Source organism: Austrofundulus limnaeus, unplaced genomic scaffold (assembly GCF_001266775.1).
Source record: "Austrofundulus limnaeus strain Quisiro unplaced genomic scaffold, Austrofundulus_limnaeus-1.0 Scaffold100, whole genome shotgun sequence".
NCBI lineage: Eukaryota > Metazoa > Chordata > Actinopteri > Cyprinodontiformes > Rivulidae > Austrofundulus > Austrofundulus limnaeus.
In genome coordinates this window covers 245,213-260,212 of record NW_013952502.1, presented here as the reverse complement: position 1 = coordinate 260,212, position 15,000 = coordinate 245,213, and the positions used below count along the sequence as shown (strand labels likewise).

The 15,000-nt window shown below is 41.8% G+C and overlaps 2 protein-coding genes across 3 annotated transcripts in view; one reads left to right on the top strand and one right to left on the bottom strand.

Annotated features, from left to right (window-relative positions):
* hacd1 (3-hydroxyacyl-CoA dehydratase 1) overlaps positions 1–5,684 on the top strand; it is a 10,606-nt gene extending 4,922 nt beyond the window's left edge. The window contains exons 4-7 of the mRNA XM_014013317.1: positions 8–96; positions 346–467; positions 2,704–2,882; positions 4,443–5,684. Of these exons, the coding sequence (XP_013868771.1) occupies positions 8–96; positions 346–467; positions 2,704–2,882; positions 4,443–4,525 (473 nt within the window). The 3' untranslated portion in view covers positions 4,526–5,684. The remainder of the gene's footprint in view (positions 1–7; positions 97–345; positions 468–2,703; positions 2,883–4,442) is intronic.
* Positions 5,685–6,140: 456 nt separating this feature from the next.
* Positions 6,141–15,000, bottom strand: part of LOC106520965 (collectin-12) — a 32,381-nt gene continuing 23,521 nt past the window's right edge. Inside the window, exons 3-10 of one of the 2 annotated variants that reach the window (XM_014013304.1) lie at positions 14,267–14,389; positions 9,636–9,722; positions 8,511–9,554; positions 7,772–8,269; positions 7,224–7,360; positions 7,027–7,136; positions 6,691–6,836; positions 6,141–6,605 (exon numbers count right to left, since the gene is read on the bottom strand). In XM_014013304.1, coding sequence (XP_013868758.1) covers positions 6,595–6,605; positions 6,691–6,836; positions 7,027–7,136; positions 7,224–7,360; positions 7,772–8,269; positions 8,511–9,554; positions 9,636–9,722; positions 14,267–14,389 — 2,156 coding nt within the window. In that variant the 3' untranslated portion in view covers positions 6,141–6,594. The remainder of the gene's footprint in view (positions 6,606–6,690; positions 6,837–7,026; positions 7,137–7,223; positions 7,361–7,771; positions 8,270–8,510; positions 9,555–9,635; positions 9,723–14,266; positions 14,390–15,000) is intronic. The other variant, XM_014013305.1, reaches the window with a different exon arrangement.

Here is a 15,000-nt window from a genome sequence, read left to right as displayed (position 1 = left end):
GCTGCAGGAATTGTGAGGACTTCTGTGATTGTAACTGGGGTTCAAGTGTGTTCACGAATTTTCATGGTTTGGTTCGTCACCAACAGCATCAGACAGGTGAATATGACACCACCTCTGCCTCGGATTATCACACGCAGAAGAAAAATCACTATTTCAGGATTAGTTTCTTGATTATTTCGGTAAAACAGTGCATAAGAAATACATTTATAAATATAGCATTTATTCTCATGAAGATAAATTCTCACAAGACATTTTGCTGCCTCATATTTTCAAACAGAACAAAGCTAACATGATCTAGACCAGCTTTCATCATCCTTAGACTTAAAAATGTATATTTTGCCAAAGATTCAGAATGAAGAGAGCGTAATCCTGTTCCTGGTTGTGTGGACGATGACAGAGCTCACCAGATATTCCTACTACACATTCAACCTGCTCCACCACCTGCCGTTCTTCATCAAATGGGCCAGGTGGAGATACTCGTTAGCCGTGGCTGGGATAACGTTTCATTAGCGTGTTGGAAGTTGTGTGTCAGCATGTTGGACTGATCTGATGAGTTTGTCTCTTACAACAGGATGTGTTGTAACATATGTATAACAGCGTGTAGATGCTTTATTGGTGAATGAACTAACTGCTCACTTTGTGCTTTAGCACAGATTAGGGTTGGGAAAAATTGTATTGTGTGCACTTAATCGTCAGAGAAACTTCCACCAGTTAATATTTGCCACTTTTCAATTCGTGATGACAATTTTTTTTTCTTTATGTGCGACATACTCACTGTCAAGTGTGCATATGAGCTCACATTGTGGAAAAGGTGGGTTTCCACTCATAGCTTACTAATTTAACCTGCAAAACTGAAAAAAGTTAGTTTGACTGATGATTTGTAAGTATAATTTTAGAACACGTGGAAACTGATTTAAGAGCCAAAACATGCAGCACATTTGTCATCTTTTAATTGTCATATTATGCCATGATTCATGCTAAAAAAATTCCAATATCGCCCARCCTTTGTACTGATAATACAGAAGTGTATGTCTGAGTTATGGGTTTTAAACTGATTTTGAAACAGGTTATGACATTCATCACTTCCTTAGCAATCAGCTTGTAAAAAAATGAAGTTTGGGGATTTTAGGGTGTATTCACACCAGCCCTGTTTAGTCTGTTTTAATCTAGCTCTAGTTCGTTTGCCTAGAAATTCTGGTTCGTTTGGGGAGGTGTGAATGCGTAAWCGAACTCTGATTTGGACCAAAAAACCTAACTCTAGTCCACCTCCAAACCTAGGTCTCAGAACTCTGGTGCAGTTCGATTGCATCGAACCGAGACTATCATGTGTCATACGACTTTAAAGTGAAAGTTTATCAGCTTCAGAGGGAAACTGTGTCTTCCTTGTGTTGAAGGGATCTGCTCACCTGAAATGGGAGCTGTTCAGAGGAACGTTTGATAGCGGTCCAACACAGTCTCAGTGTCTTACAGCACAGGAAGGGTCATCAGCCTTTCTGAACAACAGTTTCACATTAACACAGAGTGTGTCCGTGTGTCTGTGTGTAACGACGACCGCAGCCCTACCTGAAAAATACCCCTTTTACTTTAAGTGTCATTCGTCCATCTCTGTGCCAAACCTTTGTTTTCTCTTTGGTTTGGATTCTTTCACACTGAGCGACACTCTCCTCCCCCCACCGTTCACATCTTTCTTTAAACATGGAAGAGACGCCATGCCCCCCAGAGAAGGGCTCATGTTCAGCTGCTCCTGTTTTTAAGACCCATCTGTTTTGGTCATGGAATGCTCACCCAACGTTTCTCCCACATCCGCCGAGACGCTTCCTCGAGCCCCTYGACTGAAGGCAGGACCCCTGCAGCGCCGGGTCACAGTCTGCTGTGTTGTGCACTGTTCTCGTGAAAGTCAGCACACTGTCTTACAGTTGAATAAAGTGACAGGAGAGCCTTTTCTGAACGTGAACATTCTTTGAATGTGTTCTAAATCCAGCCAAAAACAGCAGGATATTCAAGTTCTGATGCAAAATATTATTATTATTTAATAATATTTAATTCACGTTAAATAACCACAGTGCATCCAGTGGTAGTGCCGCTATGATTGCTGACTGTTGTCTGAGGTCAAATTACAGCCACAGTCTGATCCTGCAGCTTTAACCACTACAAACCGGTGCTAAAYTAAATGTCTGGCTCACTGCTCAAAGTTTTGGTGATTTCCCGTCATTATCAGTTCCTCTTGAGCTTCTAGTTTGCTTCTGTACATGACAAATTATAGTTTATGTTGAAAAAAAAAGTTTGAAACTAGCCTAAAACACAATACTGTTTTATACTGGTAAACAATAGTCTGATTTCTGTTTCAGCAATTACACACATTCTGACACGAAAGAAAGTAAAACAACATAGAGATCAAAGTAAATTAGGGAATATGTATTAGATTTACCAATGAACTGGTTAAAAATGTCTTCATTCTTTAATATTTACTTTATCATTTGCTAACATGACTTGTGCTTTATTCTATTATATTTGTGCAATACGTCTGCAAGGAAAGCCATTAACATGTAAAAATAATCTTCCCAGGAGTTGGACTACTCATTAATGTCCGTGCATGTGAGTGTGTTCCCATCCTATAGTTGTGTGCTTGGTTTTGCACCTACGAAGTCTCTGCAAGTTTCTTTAAGTCAAATTTTAAAAGTCTTCTTTTTGTTTTTGTTGCAGATACAACTTCTTTATCGTCTTGTACCCGCTGGGAGTCGTTGGAGAACTGCTTACCATTTATGCCGCTCTGCCGTTTGTACGCAGATCTGGAATGTACTCCATGAGGCTCCCCAACAAATATAACGTGTCGTTTGACTACTACTACTTCCTCATCATCGTCATGCTGTCCTATATTCCATGTAAGACTTAATTTCCTGTACTGTGCACCACATTTTTAATTTAATTGATTTACTGGAACAATAATGATGAACAATCTTAGTGTTTGAGGCCCAGAAAACAAAATAAATTACAGCAATCTTACTCATGACTTAAAGGTAAAGATAATGAAACTGAAGGTCTTCTGATCTCTACAAGCTTGATATCTAATCCATATCAAGGTTCTTACTCTTCAGTGATCAGCTCAGCTGAGAAGGGGGTCTCTGGAGTTTTTCGGTGTGTGGGAGAAGTTTGTCAAAAACAATCAGTCTGCTTGACTTTTGTTGGAGGATTTTGGTAAAGATGTGATTGATCAGTGGGGTTTGAAGAAGTCAGGGGCAGCTGGGGGGGACATGTAGCTCGATCAAAACAGCCAGGAAGCTCTTATATTTTTAAATATTTATAATATTAGTCATAGCTCAAGACAGGAAAGTTCTAGTCGCTCCAAATTTGTGGTCAGTAAACTATGTTTACTTGTTCACAATAACAAATATAGTGTGCCGTTTGACTACTACTACTTACTCATCATCATCATACTGTCCCATATTTCATACAAGAGATCCAGAAAGTGAAGCTCTCAATTTACTGGTCAATATACGTTCCTACCTTCATCTATGGTCAGGAGCTTTGGGTAGTGACCAAATGAACAAGATCACGGAAACAAGCGGGTAAAATTAGCTTCCTCTGCAGGGTGTCTGGGCTCTCCCTTAGAAATAGGGTGAGAAGCTCAGTTATCCAGGAGGGACTCATGAGCCGCTGCTCCTCCACGTCAAGAGGAGCCAGTTGAGGTGGCTTGGGCATCTGGTTAGGATACCCCCCTGGTGAGGTGTTCCGGGCACGTCCCACTGGGAGGACACGCTGGAGGGACTATGTTTCTCAGCTGGCCTTGGAACACCTTGGGATTCCCCTGGACGAGCTGGCCCAACTGGCTGGGGAGAGGGAAGTCTGGGTCTCTTTGCTTAGGCTGCTGCCCCCGTGACCTGACCCCAGATAAGCGGAAGAAGATGGATGGATGTCCGCAATGATTGTTTCTTGAGATATTGTTTTGTTTTTAGCTATAAATAGTCAATAAATTCTATTTACATGTTCATGGTAATTTTATTATTACCCTTACTTCATCTTATAATTTAGTTAAAAAAGTTAGGACAAACTCCACCCACACACCAAGAAACTCCCTTTGTGTACTGCACAGWCTCCTACTAACTCGACACAGTCTAGTTGGAAGCTGAAATTGAGGCAAATTAACACCAACCCAACAAGAAGCCCCTTTAAAGTGTACACCATCAGTGATTTGTAATCATCAACCAATACCTGCATCACAATAACTCAGTTACTGAGAGACAGCACCACCCTCAGACCACACAGAGCAGTCACACTCAAATAAAAATTATGACTCTGAGTTAGAGCAGTTGAAGGCATCAATGAAACTTATAAAAGCTTAAAGTGTCTCCTGATAAATCACTTGTTGKAAGTATTTCTTCTTTGGAGTGGAAAACCTAAACTTTAAGTTATTTTTGTTTGTGGGTTTGGTTTGGTTTTTGCAGTGTTTCCTCAGCTCTACTTGCACATGCTGCGGCAGAGGAGGAGAGTGCTCCACGGGGAAGTCATAGTGGAGAAGGACGACTAGACGAGCCCCACCTCATGCTTTTGTATTAGACAGCCTGCCTCCACATCACCCTCACCCCCGCTTCACCCCTCCCCCATCCACAGTTCAACTTTCTGGCCGGTAACATTCTTACATACACGGGACCTGAAGAGCAGCTGACAACCTGTCTGATGAGAACCACAACCATCTGTGATCAGAAACGACAACGAGCAATCATCAGCACYGAATGCTAATGATGGATTAGGAAAGTGGGATTAACCCTTGTCTGAACGAGTATTTGGCGAGATGTTTACAGTCCTAAAAAAAAAAGGTGCTGGAGCTTGAGACAGAAGCCTGGCGTCTCGTCTCAGCACTCAGAGATCCTGATTCCTTTATTCTCCCACCAGCTTTGCAGCGTCTGGTCGTRCAGAACGAGAAAGAAACTGAGCCACACCACTGCACCACGATGGAGAAACATAGAAGGAAGAATCGTATGTCGTGTGCTCTGATTTGTTTCCCTCGCCAGCCCACCAAATTGGCATATTTTTCCACGAGAGATTTCACACATTGATCGTAGTGGCTGCACAAACAAGGTTCAAAAACAATCAAAAATCAATCCGTTTTATCATACCTCAACAATAAATTTATAATTAGACAACGTGCTGCTGCTTTTGTGTATATTTGTTTTACATTTTGTGTAAATGATACAATGTGAAATGAGCGGTTAATAGGAAGCGTATCTCTTAATCACATACTGTCTCACTTAGAGCAAGCACAGCTCAAACTTAAGTCTTTGTCTGCTTGGCTCAGCTCCTGCATTCTTTCATGTTTTATTGTTTACTGTGTCCAGGTCATTCATGAGTCTTGACAGAAGTCCAAGCCTCCTTTTAGAGGCAGGAAGGCTACATTTGAAATTTGTGACGGCTCTCGCAGTCATCGGTCTTTGTCTCGTTTGTTTTTTAGAATTTGGTGTCCATACCCATAGAAAAGTAGTTAGACTCCCTCCAAACCAAAGGTGCTATTGTGAGATCTTTTCAATCTTTTGTGCAGCTGAAGGAATGACTGAGCGGAGTTGACCTGAAGCAAGAAAGAAGGATGTGAAATGGCCGAGAGCATTGCCAGTCAATGAACTGCATAGAGCATGGTAATCAGAGAGAATCAACAGTTCTGCTTAAGATCTGGGAGGAAACAAAAACAAAAATAAAAATAAAAAAAAACGAATGACAAATTAAACAAGTTATTTTTCATTAAGGAAAAAAAAGAAAAAATGTGAAAATACCTTTTTGTGCAACATGAATAAACTCAGTTCAACAGTGAAGAGCGTTTTTTGTGGTAAACCTCACTGGATTTGTTTTTTGTGCAAATGTAGAAATCAAACGGCAAATACAGTCATGATTTTATGGATTTATTTGCATTTTTCCTTCATTTGTTTTATTTAAACCTGAGTGCAGGAACTGGCACATTTTCTGTTTGTAGGACGACTCATCAGATTTGTTTCATGTCATAAATCTTGGATGTTAAAATATAAACATGCTGACCAAAAATTCAAGCTGAYTGTGACCTTTTCCTAAGACTCTCGATTATTCAGACGTACGTAAATGAAATTAATATGTAGACATCCGTGAGGTTAGATAAAGGGATTCTTTAAGATTGCATATCAGCGAGATGTTTTGTTGCGCATCATTTTGCACCTTTTATACTCTATAGGACAGGAACATACAAATTAGTTCATTTGGTTTCATATTATTTATACTTCCCTACAAAACTTGCCTAGTGAAATAGACATTCAGATATTTAGTCGTACAAAGAGTACAGTTTTTAAAAAGTATTTGTTTTGGATAACCATAAAAATATATATATAAATCCATTGGTGATTTGGTAATAAAAAAACATTCCTCCTTTGGATGCCCTGTTGTATTGCACTTGCTGGTAATGATGAACTGGTTTCACCACTTTGGAGGATTCAGCATCAAAAACGTTTGCTGCTGCAGCACGGGGCTCATCTCAATACTCTCCCTTTGTGCTCTGGACCATCCACGTGCTGCGTCAGTCGACCAGTGCCACACAGACGAAGTATAGCTGCTCACTGTTCACTTCCATTCATCGCGCTGCTATGTTTCCGCTATAGGAAATAAGGGGAAAATAAGTTCTATTGCTGCTGAGCGGAAAAAGCCGGCAGAGATATTCAGAAGTGAAAACAGACGTACAGGTCTCAATTTCCTTCTCACAGATGTAGCTAATGTGATCTTCACAGAAGAAATCGTTCCATAATGCTTGATGGATAAGACCGGCGCAGTCTTCTCCAGCTTCATGGAAGTGGCCCCAGTTATCTGGCTGTCCAGGCTTCCACTTTCTGCAGACGGACAACAGGGGGCAATCACACATTATGTTTATGTAGTCTCATTTGCAGTCAAATGCAGGTGAAAAAAATACAAAATACTTTGATCATGTAATTGCAGATTTATGAGCTCAGATGTTTTACWTTTGTAGAAAACATCCATCCTTGGGACAGAAAATATTCTCACTAATGATTTAACACTGACGTGAAAGCAGGCTCGGTCCCATCCACCCAGCGCCACACGTTCTCCTCCTCTTTGTCCGTCAAACCCATCCAAAAGTAGCCTTTTCCAACCATTTGCTTCTCCAGCCACGCCTGAGTGAGAACAAGCGMGCACTTGGTCACATTTCAGACTCGTGGCACAACACTGATCGACTTCACACRAACAGATTTATACCTCACCTCTTCCTCCATGTCGGTGATGATCAGTAACGTTGCAGATTTGGATTCACATGCTGCCTGTGCATCATCAAAACTGAGCAGGTCTTTGGAGAAAAGGTAGCATCTGTGTCTATAGTTCACCCACCCAACAGGGCACCCTGCAACACAAACAAACATAATGAGTAGTAGCCAATGATGTGGTCTAACAATCTTTACAATTACTTAAYGCTTTAGTTAAATTGATGCTTCATTTTTAACCAGGCAAATCCCTGAAGGCAACCTATTGTATATGGTTTTTTTTTTGGTCCGTGGGGGAAACCGGAGTACCCGGAGAAAACCCATACAAGCACGGGGAGAACATGCAAACTCCACACAGAAAGACCCCAGGTCTGAACCGGGTATCGAACCCAGGAGCTTCTTGCTGTGAAGTATCAGTGCTAATCACTGAGCCATCAATGATTACTTGAAGAAATAATGGAAATAACAAAAAGAACTTAACTATTCATTTCTATCAAATCATTTGAAACTCAGGATGAACAATGTTTCAAAAACTGATGATAAATTCGTACCTGGGGCCCACAGCGCAAGAGAAACCGTCTCATCCTGCAGAGACTCTGGTCCAAAAGGCACTACTGGACTATGTACGGAGATCCCTGGTAGYCCCGGTGGTCCCACAGGCCCTGGGGGCCCCACTGGTCCTGGCAGTCCTCTTGGTCCCTGCTCCCCAGCTGGTCCAATTGGTCCACGGATGCCCGGTGGGCCTTGTAGCCCTTGCGGACCAGGCTGTCCATCTCTTCCAGGTAGACCAGCAGACCCTGGTTCTCCTTTACCTCCTGGAGGTCCAGCTCTGCCACCTGACCCCCTGGAGCCTTTGGACCCAGGGCTGCCAGGCACACCTGGGAGCCCCCTTAACCCTGGAAGACCCGGTGGTCCTGGACTACCTAATTCTCCTCTGGGTCCTCTTATCCCTGGAGCTCCCTTTTCTCCTTTTCCTCCCTTTTGGCCTATCAGACCAGGTGGTCCTTGAAGTCCTCTGTCCCCTCGTGGTCCTCTGGGACCAGGTGGACCTTGAAAATAAAAGTTTATTTTTAACTTGAGAGAAATTAAAAGTATTTCAAAAGAAGGACCACAACAAATGTGTCTTCATGGCACTACTGTGCTGAATTTCCAGGGAATATAAAGGATATTATCCAAACATCTGACTGCTGGATTGAGTTTCATGTACAGCAAACAATTGAGTTGTAGTCAAGGTTTCACACAAAAACACATATTAGTTTGCATGAATCATAGCAGCCACACATCACTCACCTTGCAAAATGGTAAAATTGGTTATTAGTTGTGAGTGCTTGGTGTCCACCAGCTTCATCTCCTCCATAACAATGGAGAGGCTGGTGACCTCCTTGTCCACTCGTGCTGCCAGTTCTTCCTGCTGTGACCTCAGACTGGCTGCGTCTGTCCTTACGTCCGTCACGCTGCTGTTGAGGTTCAGCAGGAAGTCTGAGTGACGACCGACAGTTTCGGAACAAGTGCGTAAATCATTCAGGTTAAGGTTTATGGCACCCAGAAGCTGTGTTGTGAAGCTCATATTGCCCGTCACACGGTCCATGCTTTGCTCCAACTCGTCCAGCCGCACCTCCAGACGATCAAACTTTGTGGACGTGAGGTTGTTGAAGTCCCTCTGCTGGTCCAGGATCTCCCTCAGCGTCTGGTCGTGAGCCTCAGCCAGGCTGCTGGTGTTCTGGATCTGACTGGTCATGAAAGTGAGCTGTGCCCCCACATCCTCCAGGCTGTCGTTGTTGGCTTTAGCTAGAGTTGAGGCGTTGTTGGCCATGACCTGCAGGTTTTCCATTTTACCGCGAAGCCACTCAGTATCAGAGCGTGTCTGTCTGGCAGTCTGCTCCAAGCTGTGATAATCACTGCGCATTTTCTCAATTGCCTGGCTTTTTTCATCAACCGAGCGCTGCAAGGCTACAGTGAGGCCCCTCTGCTGGGCCTGAGTGAGGTTGAGGTTGCTGATGCTGAGCAGCGCCTGGTTTTGCACTTTGACTTGCTGCTGGAGCTCCCTCTGAAGCCTGTCTTTGTCCTCCTGTAAACTTTCGAGGATGCTGTTGTAAGACTGCAGGGTGCCATTCACAAAGCGCAAGGCAGCCGTGTTGCTGCTGAGCAGTCCTTGAACGGAGCTCTGGCTGCTCTGAATGTCAGAGCCAATCTTCTGCAGCTGACTCAGCTTCACTTGATCACGCTGGATGTGTTCCTCCACCGCAGACAGCCGCCTCTGAAGAGCCCAAAAGTTGTTCTTAAACGTCTGGATCTCCGTGGTGGTATTCTCTGATTTCTCCCCAGTTTGATCATCTGAAAATGAACGTTTGAACAATGAGCTGCATAAATGTTTCAATGTTCAGCTTTTACATTTGTATCAACTCAAATACATACCAAGCTTTTTTAAATCAGTCTCAACAGCAATTATCTTTCCTCCATAGTTTTCAATACCTTCAGATACACTGTCGACTTTTTGCACCACTGCAAGAAAACAACAAAAGGTACCAAAATGTTAGTGTTATAAGGTCAGTACATGACTTAAATAAGAGAACAAAATGGAATAGCAAAAGTGCCTGCAACCACAGACATTGTCTGGTGAGGAAAGTCCTTATGAGATATGTTCTTGTAAGCATGCAATAAAGGTCGACTCTTAATGTGATTTCTTGGATTAGACCAGATTTGTTTGGTGACATACATCAAGACTCACAGAAAATGAAATTTTGGAGTTACACCAATACATTTAGGAAAATGTCATTTAAAAGACACAAATGGGAGAAATAGAGATGCAGAAAAGATGGATCAGATTATCAGTAACAGATTAAGACTGTGGCTGCAAAGTACGACATTGGCCAATGCCCTGGAGGACAGGAAGTGACTGGATGGGGCTCTTCGGTAATCAGACGGATCAAAGACGACCCACTGGAGACAGACACAGTTGCAGGGAGGCTCTTCGCGCCTCCACATGTAAGACCAGCATTCATTTCCTCTGGAATGCGTCTGGGATTCCAGGGAAGCGGCCCACTTCTACCACCAGCCTCGCCACGGGGACACTTCCTCTAACTGGGGGGCAGCATGGGCTCCTCTGCTGGAAGACTGTTTACCCCAGCAGCTAAGACAACAATGAGACACAAAGGCTTTCCCTTTTCCGCAGAAAGAGAAGATCAACTGTAACAAATCCATCCTTCCACTTGTCCGAATTTTATTTGTTGTCCCACCACAATGCCCCAAAGTTCCTGTGTTTAGTGTTTTTTTTTTAATGAAAATGTTCTTACTAATGGTCCACAGCTTTTTGAAAACAAAGTTTCAGCTAACAGCTACTTAGCTTAACATAAACCTATTCACATAATGAAAATTCTAGACATGGTTACTGTATGTACAAGTTACCATTTGACCTAGCATGCATTATTTGGATTTCTGTGGGATGAAATGGGACTGTGTGGAGAAAACCAACACACACAAAGGAAGAACATGCAAACTCCACAGAGAAAGGACCCCAGGTGTGTTGAGACCCTACAGCTAGCTTGTTATAAYGCAACAGAACCAACCATGGCTCTGTTGTACTACTTCAAATAAGCCAATCTATGGATAAAGTGCCTGTTGAGTAACAAATACTGATGCATTAGGGAATTTTGAGAATATTTATCAATGCRGTCTTTTTTTTTTTTTTTACAYTTCTRCACCTTCTAAATCCTCTAAGCAACCCATGATTGTCGGTACAAATAAACAGATTTAAAACCACATTGTTTGGATAGGAATTATTCACATAGAAATCCAAACGGCACATTTCCTGGCAAAGCATCCAGCATTTATTGTACTTATTATACGTATTTACTACTTTAAAACMCTTTTCCATATGTTCTGTACATGTACGGGCCACCAGGGATGATCATTGCGTCACACTGCTGTAAAATCAACCAATAAACAGACATTCAAAAAGTATGAATAACTGCCGAGAGAGGCATTACTTGGCCTTTAGGTTCAAATGTTGTAGAACTACGTGTCCTAACTGACTTATTAAATCAAACCTAATGGTTCTATGTTTCTATGAAGCAAGTAAATTCAGCTGGAGTATGGCAATAATCCCAAGTATAAAATGTTTTTTCCCCAATGGAATACAGTCTTATTTACTGATTGCTAAATTTGTTGTCACTTTTTTTCCATCACAAAGCCTGCTGAGCTGTCTTGTACATCAGTGTGGGCTCCATATCTTGGGTTGAGTTGGTGTRGCAAGGAAATAAGAGCTCTGGTTTCCCAAATTCTTGTTAATGAAGCTAGAACATATTCTGCTTACAACTCTTACAAAGGTCTCTAAAGCAACACTTGAGGTTAAACTGCATCAAAACAAAGCAGCCCCACCTCTGTGGTTTGTGTAGGTCAGCAACGGAGAACAGAGAGATGCACACATGTTAAGTGCATACAGGGGTCCTGGTCTCACTGCCTCGCCATCTGGAGCTGGGAGCGTTTGAACTGTGGTTCCCCTGTCAGAGCAGAGCTTCAGTGCAAGTAAAGACCCAATTTCAGTGGGTTCTGCTGGACTTGCACCAAGTTTACTCGCTGCTCATCTGGGATCAATTAGGCCCGCATGAAAACATGCAGAGCWGTCCAAGGAGGACCGACCGTGCTCAAAAAATTTAAGGGACCATCATCGTACAGGCGCTCAAAAGACAACGATAACCCCTAAAACAGGTTAACGTCATGCCTTTTCACCAGCTGAAATAATGAGGGGACATAACACAGACACATATGGGAATGTTTAACGTGACAAAAGCRAGGATGTTAAGAGTTCAACCCTACAAAAGACGGCGGGAATGGTTTCTGAAATGGAAAAAAAAATAATAAGGAAGTTCGGATCCACATAGAGGTTCTCCAGAGGTGTGAGCTTTGGGGGTGATGGAAAAGTACTGAGAGGAGGTTGTGGGGTGGAGACAAAGGAGCTGAAGAAAGAAGAAAGAGGAGACAGGCTGAAACTTAAAGGGTTCTGTTCACCCGAATGACAAAAATTTAATTACTTCTTGTGGTTTGTTGCAATGGAGACAGGTTTGACTGATGTGATGAGGCTTGGGATTTTTCTGGTTCCCACTTCAAAACAACAGAAGTGAATAAAATTTAATTTGTGGCGAGTAGATGCTAACCCAGCTATTTGTACTGAAAATATAGTCTTTGTTGACAGGAAKTCTGGAAAGCAAGATCACACAATGTGTTTCAAATACTATTATTTACTGCAAACATCTATGGTGTGCAGCAAAATATTCATGTCATAATGTAGACATATTAAAACTAACAACTGATTTTTAAAAACACGATTCATCACTCAGTCAGTCAGTGAATAAAACTGGACATAGAGAAAACCTTGTTACTTGAGATAATTAATAAAAAAAACACATATTTGACAAACATGGATCATGTTTTGGACTGTTCATTGCACAAACGTAATGACTTGCAGTGAATGATCTTTGTGTTTTCTCCCTCYGCTTTCCCTTTTCTTTCCTCTGGTATGATAACAATACATCTATTTAAACTTAACTTTGAACTCTACCAGATAATAAGAAGTGTTAAAGGATGAGCAAAGATTGGCATCAAAATCAATTGGAAATATTCGTGTTCACAAGYAATTTTTATGATTGCAGTTTTAAATCAGACTTTTCCTTTTGTAAAAGAATTCTTCCTTTAAAGGTTAAGTTTGCTACATATCTTGAGCAGGCATGAAAGATTTGTACAAAAAAAGATAATTTCACATATAGCGCGAAAACTGGAGTTTTGCTGACAGGTTCAAACAGGAAAATTATAAGATTTCCATCTCGCTCAATTGTCCCACAGTGTACAATAMTTACTTAAGTGCATAAAAATAGGACGAAACAAATCAAACTTTTAGTCAAACTGTAAAAACAGAGTCCAGATACTTTAGTTAATTTTACTTCTTTGCTACAGGAGGACTTTGGAGACTAGTTTGGAAACAGCATTTATGAGATGGTCTTTAAAATGTCTCAAAATGATTGAGGGGGTTCTAAATTTCATCACACGTTTGAAGAATTTGTGCAACAAATATCCTCTAGAACAGGGATGAACAACTGGTGGCCCAAGGGCCACATCCAGCCTACGGGTGACATCCATCCGGACTGCACAGAGAAGTTTACTGAGGTCACACGTACAAAAACAACAGCGTATTTTAACCAGAAACATGCAGAACAACGCAAGATGTCATGCGGTTGCACTTCAGCTCGCTAAAGTAAGTGAGGTTTTTTTTGTTTGCTTCAAATATTTTGTATTCATATTTAAACAAGAGTACAAYTGTGACACGCATTTGAGCATGAAACATGTTAAGGTACTGAACTGCATACATTTTGAAAATGGCAGTTTTAACACGTTTGGGTAAGTGTGCAGCACTATGTGGCTCTCTGGTAATGTTGACAAAAAAATGCATCCCTGTTCATCAATTAAATTGAAAGTAGTCTCAGAATTGTTGCATGTTGCATACAGAATGTACTGTCCATTTTTAAGAGCAGAAACAGACTACACATGCACTAACGTACAGTAGGTTTGTAATGCAAATTCCTCTTACAGGGTTAAGTTTGGATCTGCAATCAGTTTATCTATCATGGTGAGACATGACAGTCACGTAATCCTTACTGATCCTCTGCAACAAGATAAACACAGAAATGTTCAAAATGTTAGCACTTTAATGTTTTTATTTTTATTTTTGAAGTCTGAAAGAGTCATGCTTTCCATTCCTGGTCTGATGTGTATAAAAACGTATTGCAACAGAACATTCATGTCATGCTTGGCCACAATGAAGGACTCTTGAGAGACAAAGAGCTGCATGTCTCTCACACAAACACACGTACGCTCACTGTGAACAGCAAGGCTCTTGGCAGCATGAAGGGAAACCTAATGTTGTGTTTGGATGTCCCTCATTCAACACAAGAAAAGTAAATTATTACATTTTAGGGAACACTGAGCRTCCATTACGCTGAGCATGGATTAAACCAGTCAGGTTCGAATGAGCGCACAGAGTAAACTCATCTTACCCTTATATCCCAGTACAGCAACAGCGATGGTGAGGAGAGTACACAGCACATAGAGCAGAGCTATGGAGGTCTTCAGTGCCCAGTCATTCTTACACTTGGTGCATTGGGTGCCCTCCTGAATCCCTGTTTGAAAAAAAATTAATAATAATAATGTCATTTGTATTTTTTTTTATATATATTTCTGAGCAAAAATATTTAACGTGGACAAACTGTTGGAGTTAAAGGCCACTGAGACATCTGGACAAACAGCCCCAGAGTCTACATTAAAGAGAGCAGCAGTTCCCTCAGGTCCTGGGTGGTGAAGGGGTAGGAAACACCCCCCCCCCCACCACCACCACCACTCGTTTACACCCAGCGACATGCTTGTTTTCCCGAACTCACGTCTCTCTCTGCACGCTCGCTTTCTGAGTGAAACATTCTTCACTTTAGTGTATATTTGTGCAGCATAAACTCTTGCATCCTCTCTCCTGCAGTGTCAGAGTCAAACTAAGGGCCTTAGCTTGAGGGGGGGACACTAGTATTATTACTAGTACTATTCCTGTCTAAAGTTTTTTTTTTCTACAGCAGATGAGTGGCAGAATCCACAGTGCTGACGGGAACACAGCTGTATTTCATTTTCAATCCAGGAAGTGTGTTTCTGTGTGAGTGTGAGCATTTTGTGTGTTCGAGACAGGCAGGAGGCGGTCCGGTTTTTTTATGCTCCTGAAATGAGACTTCCTCATATATATATATAT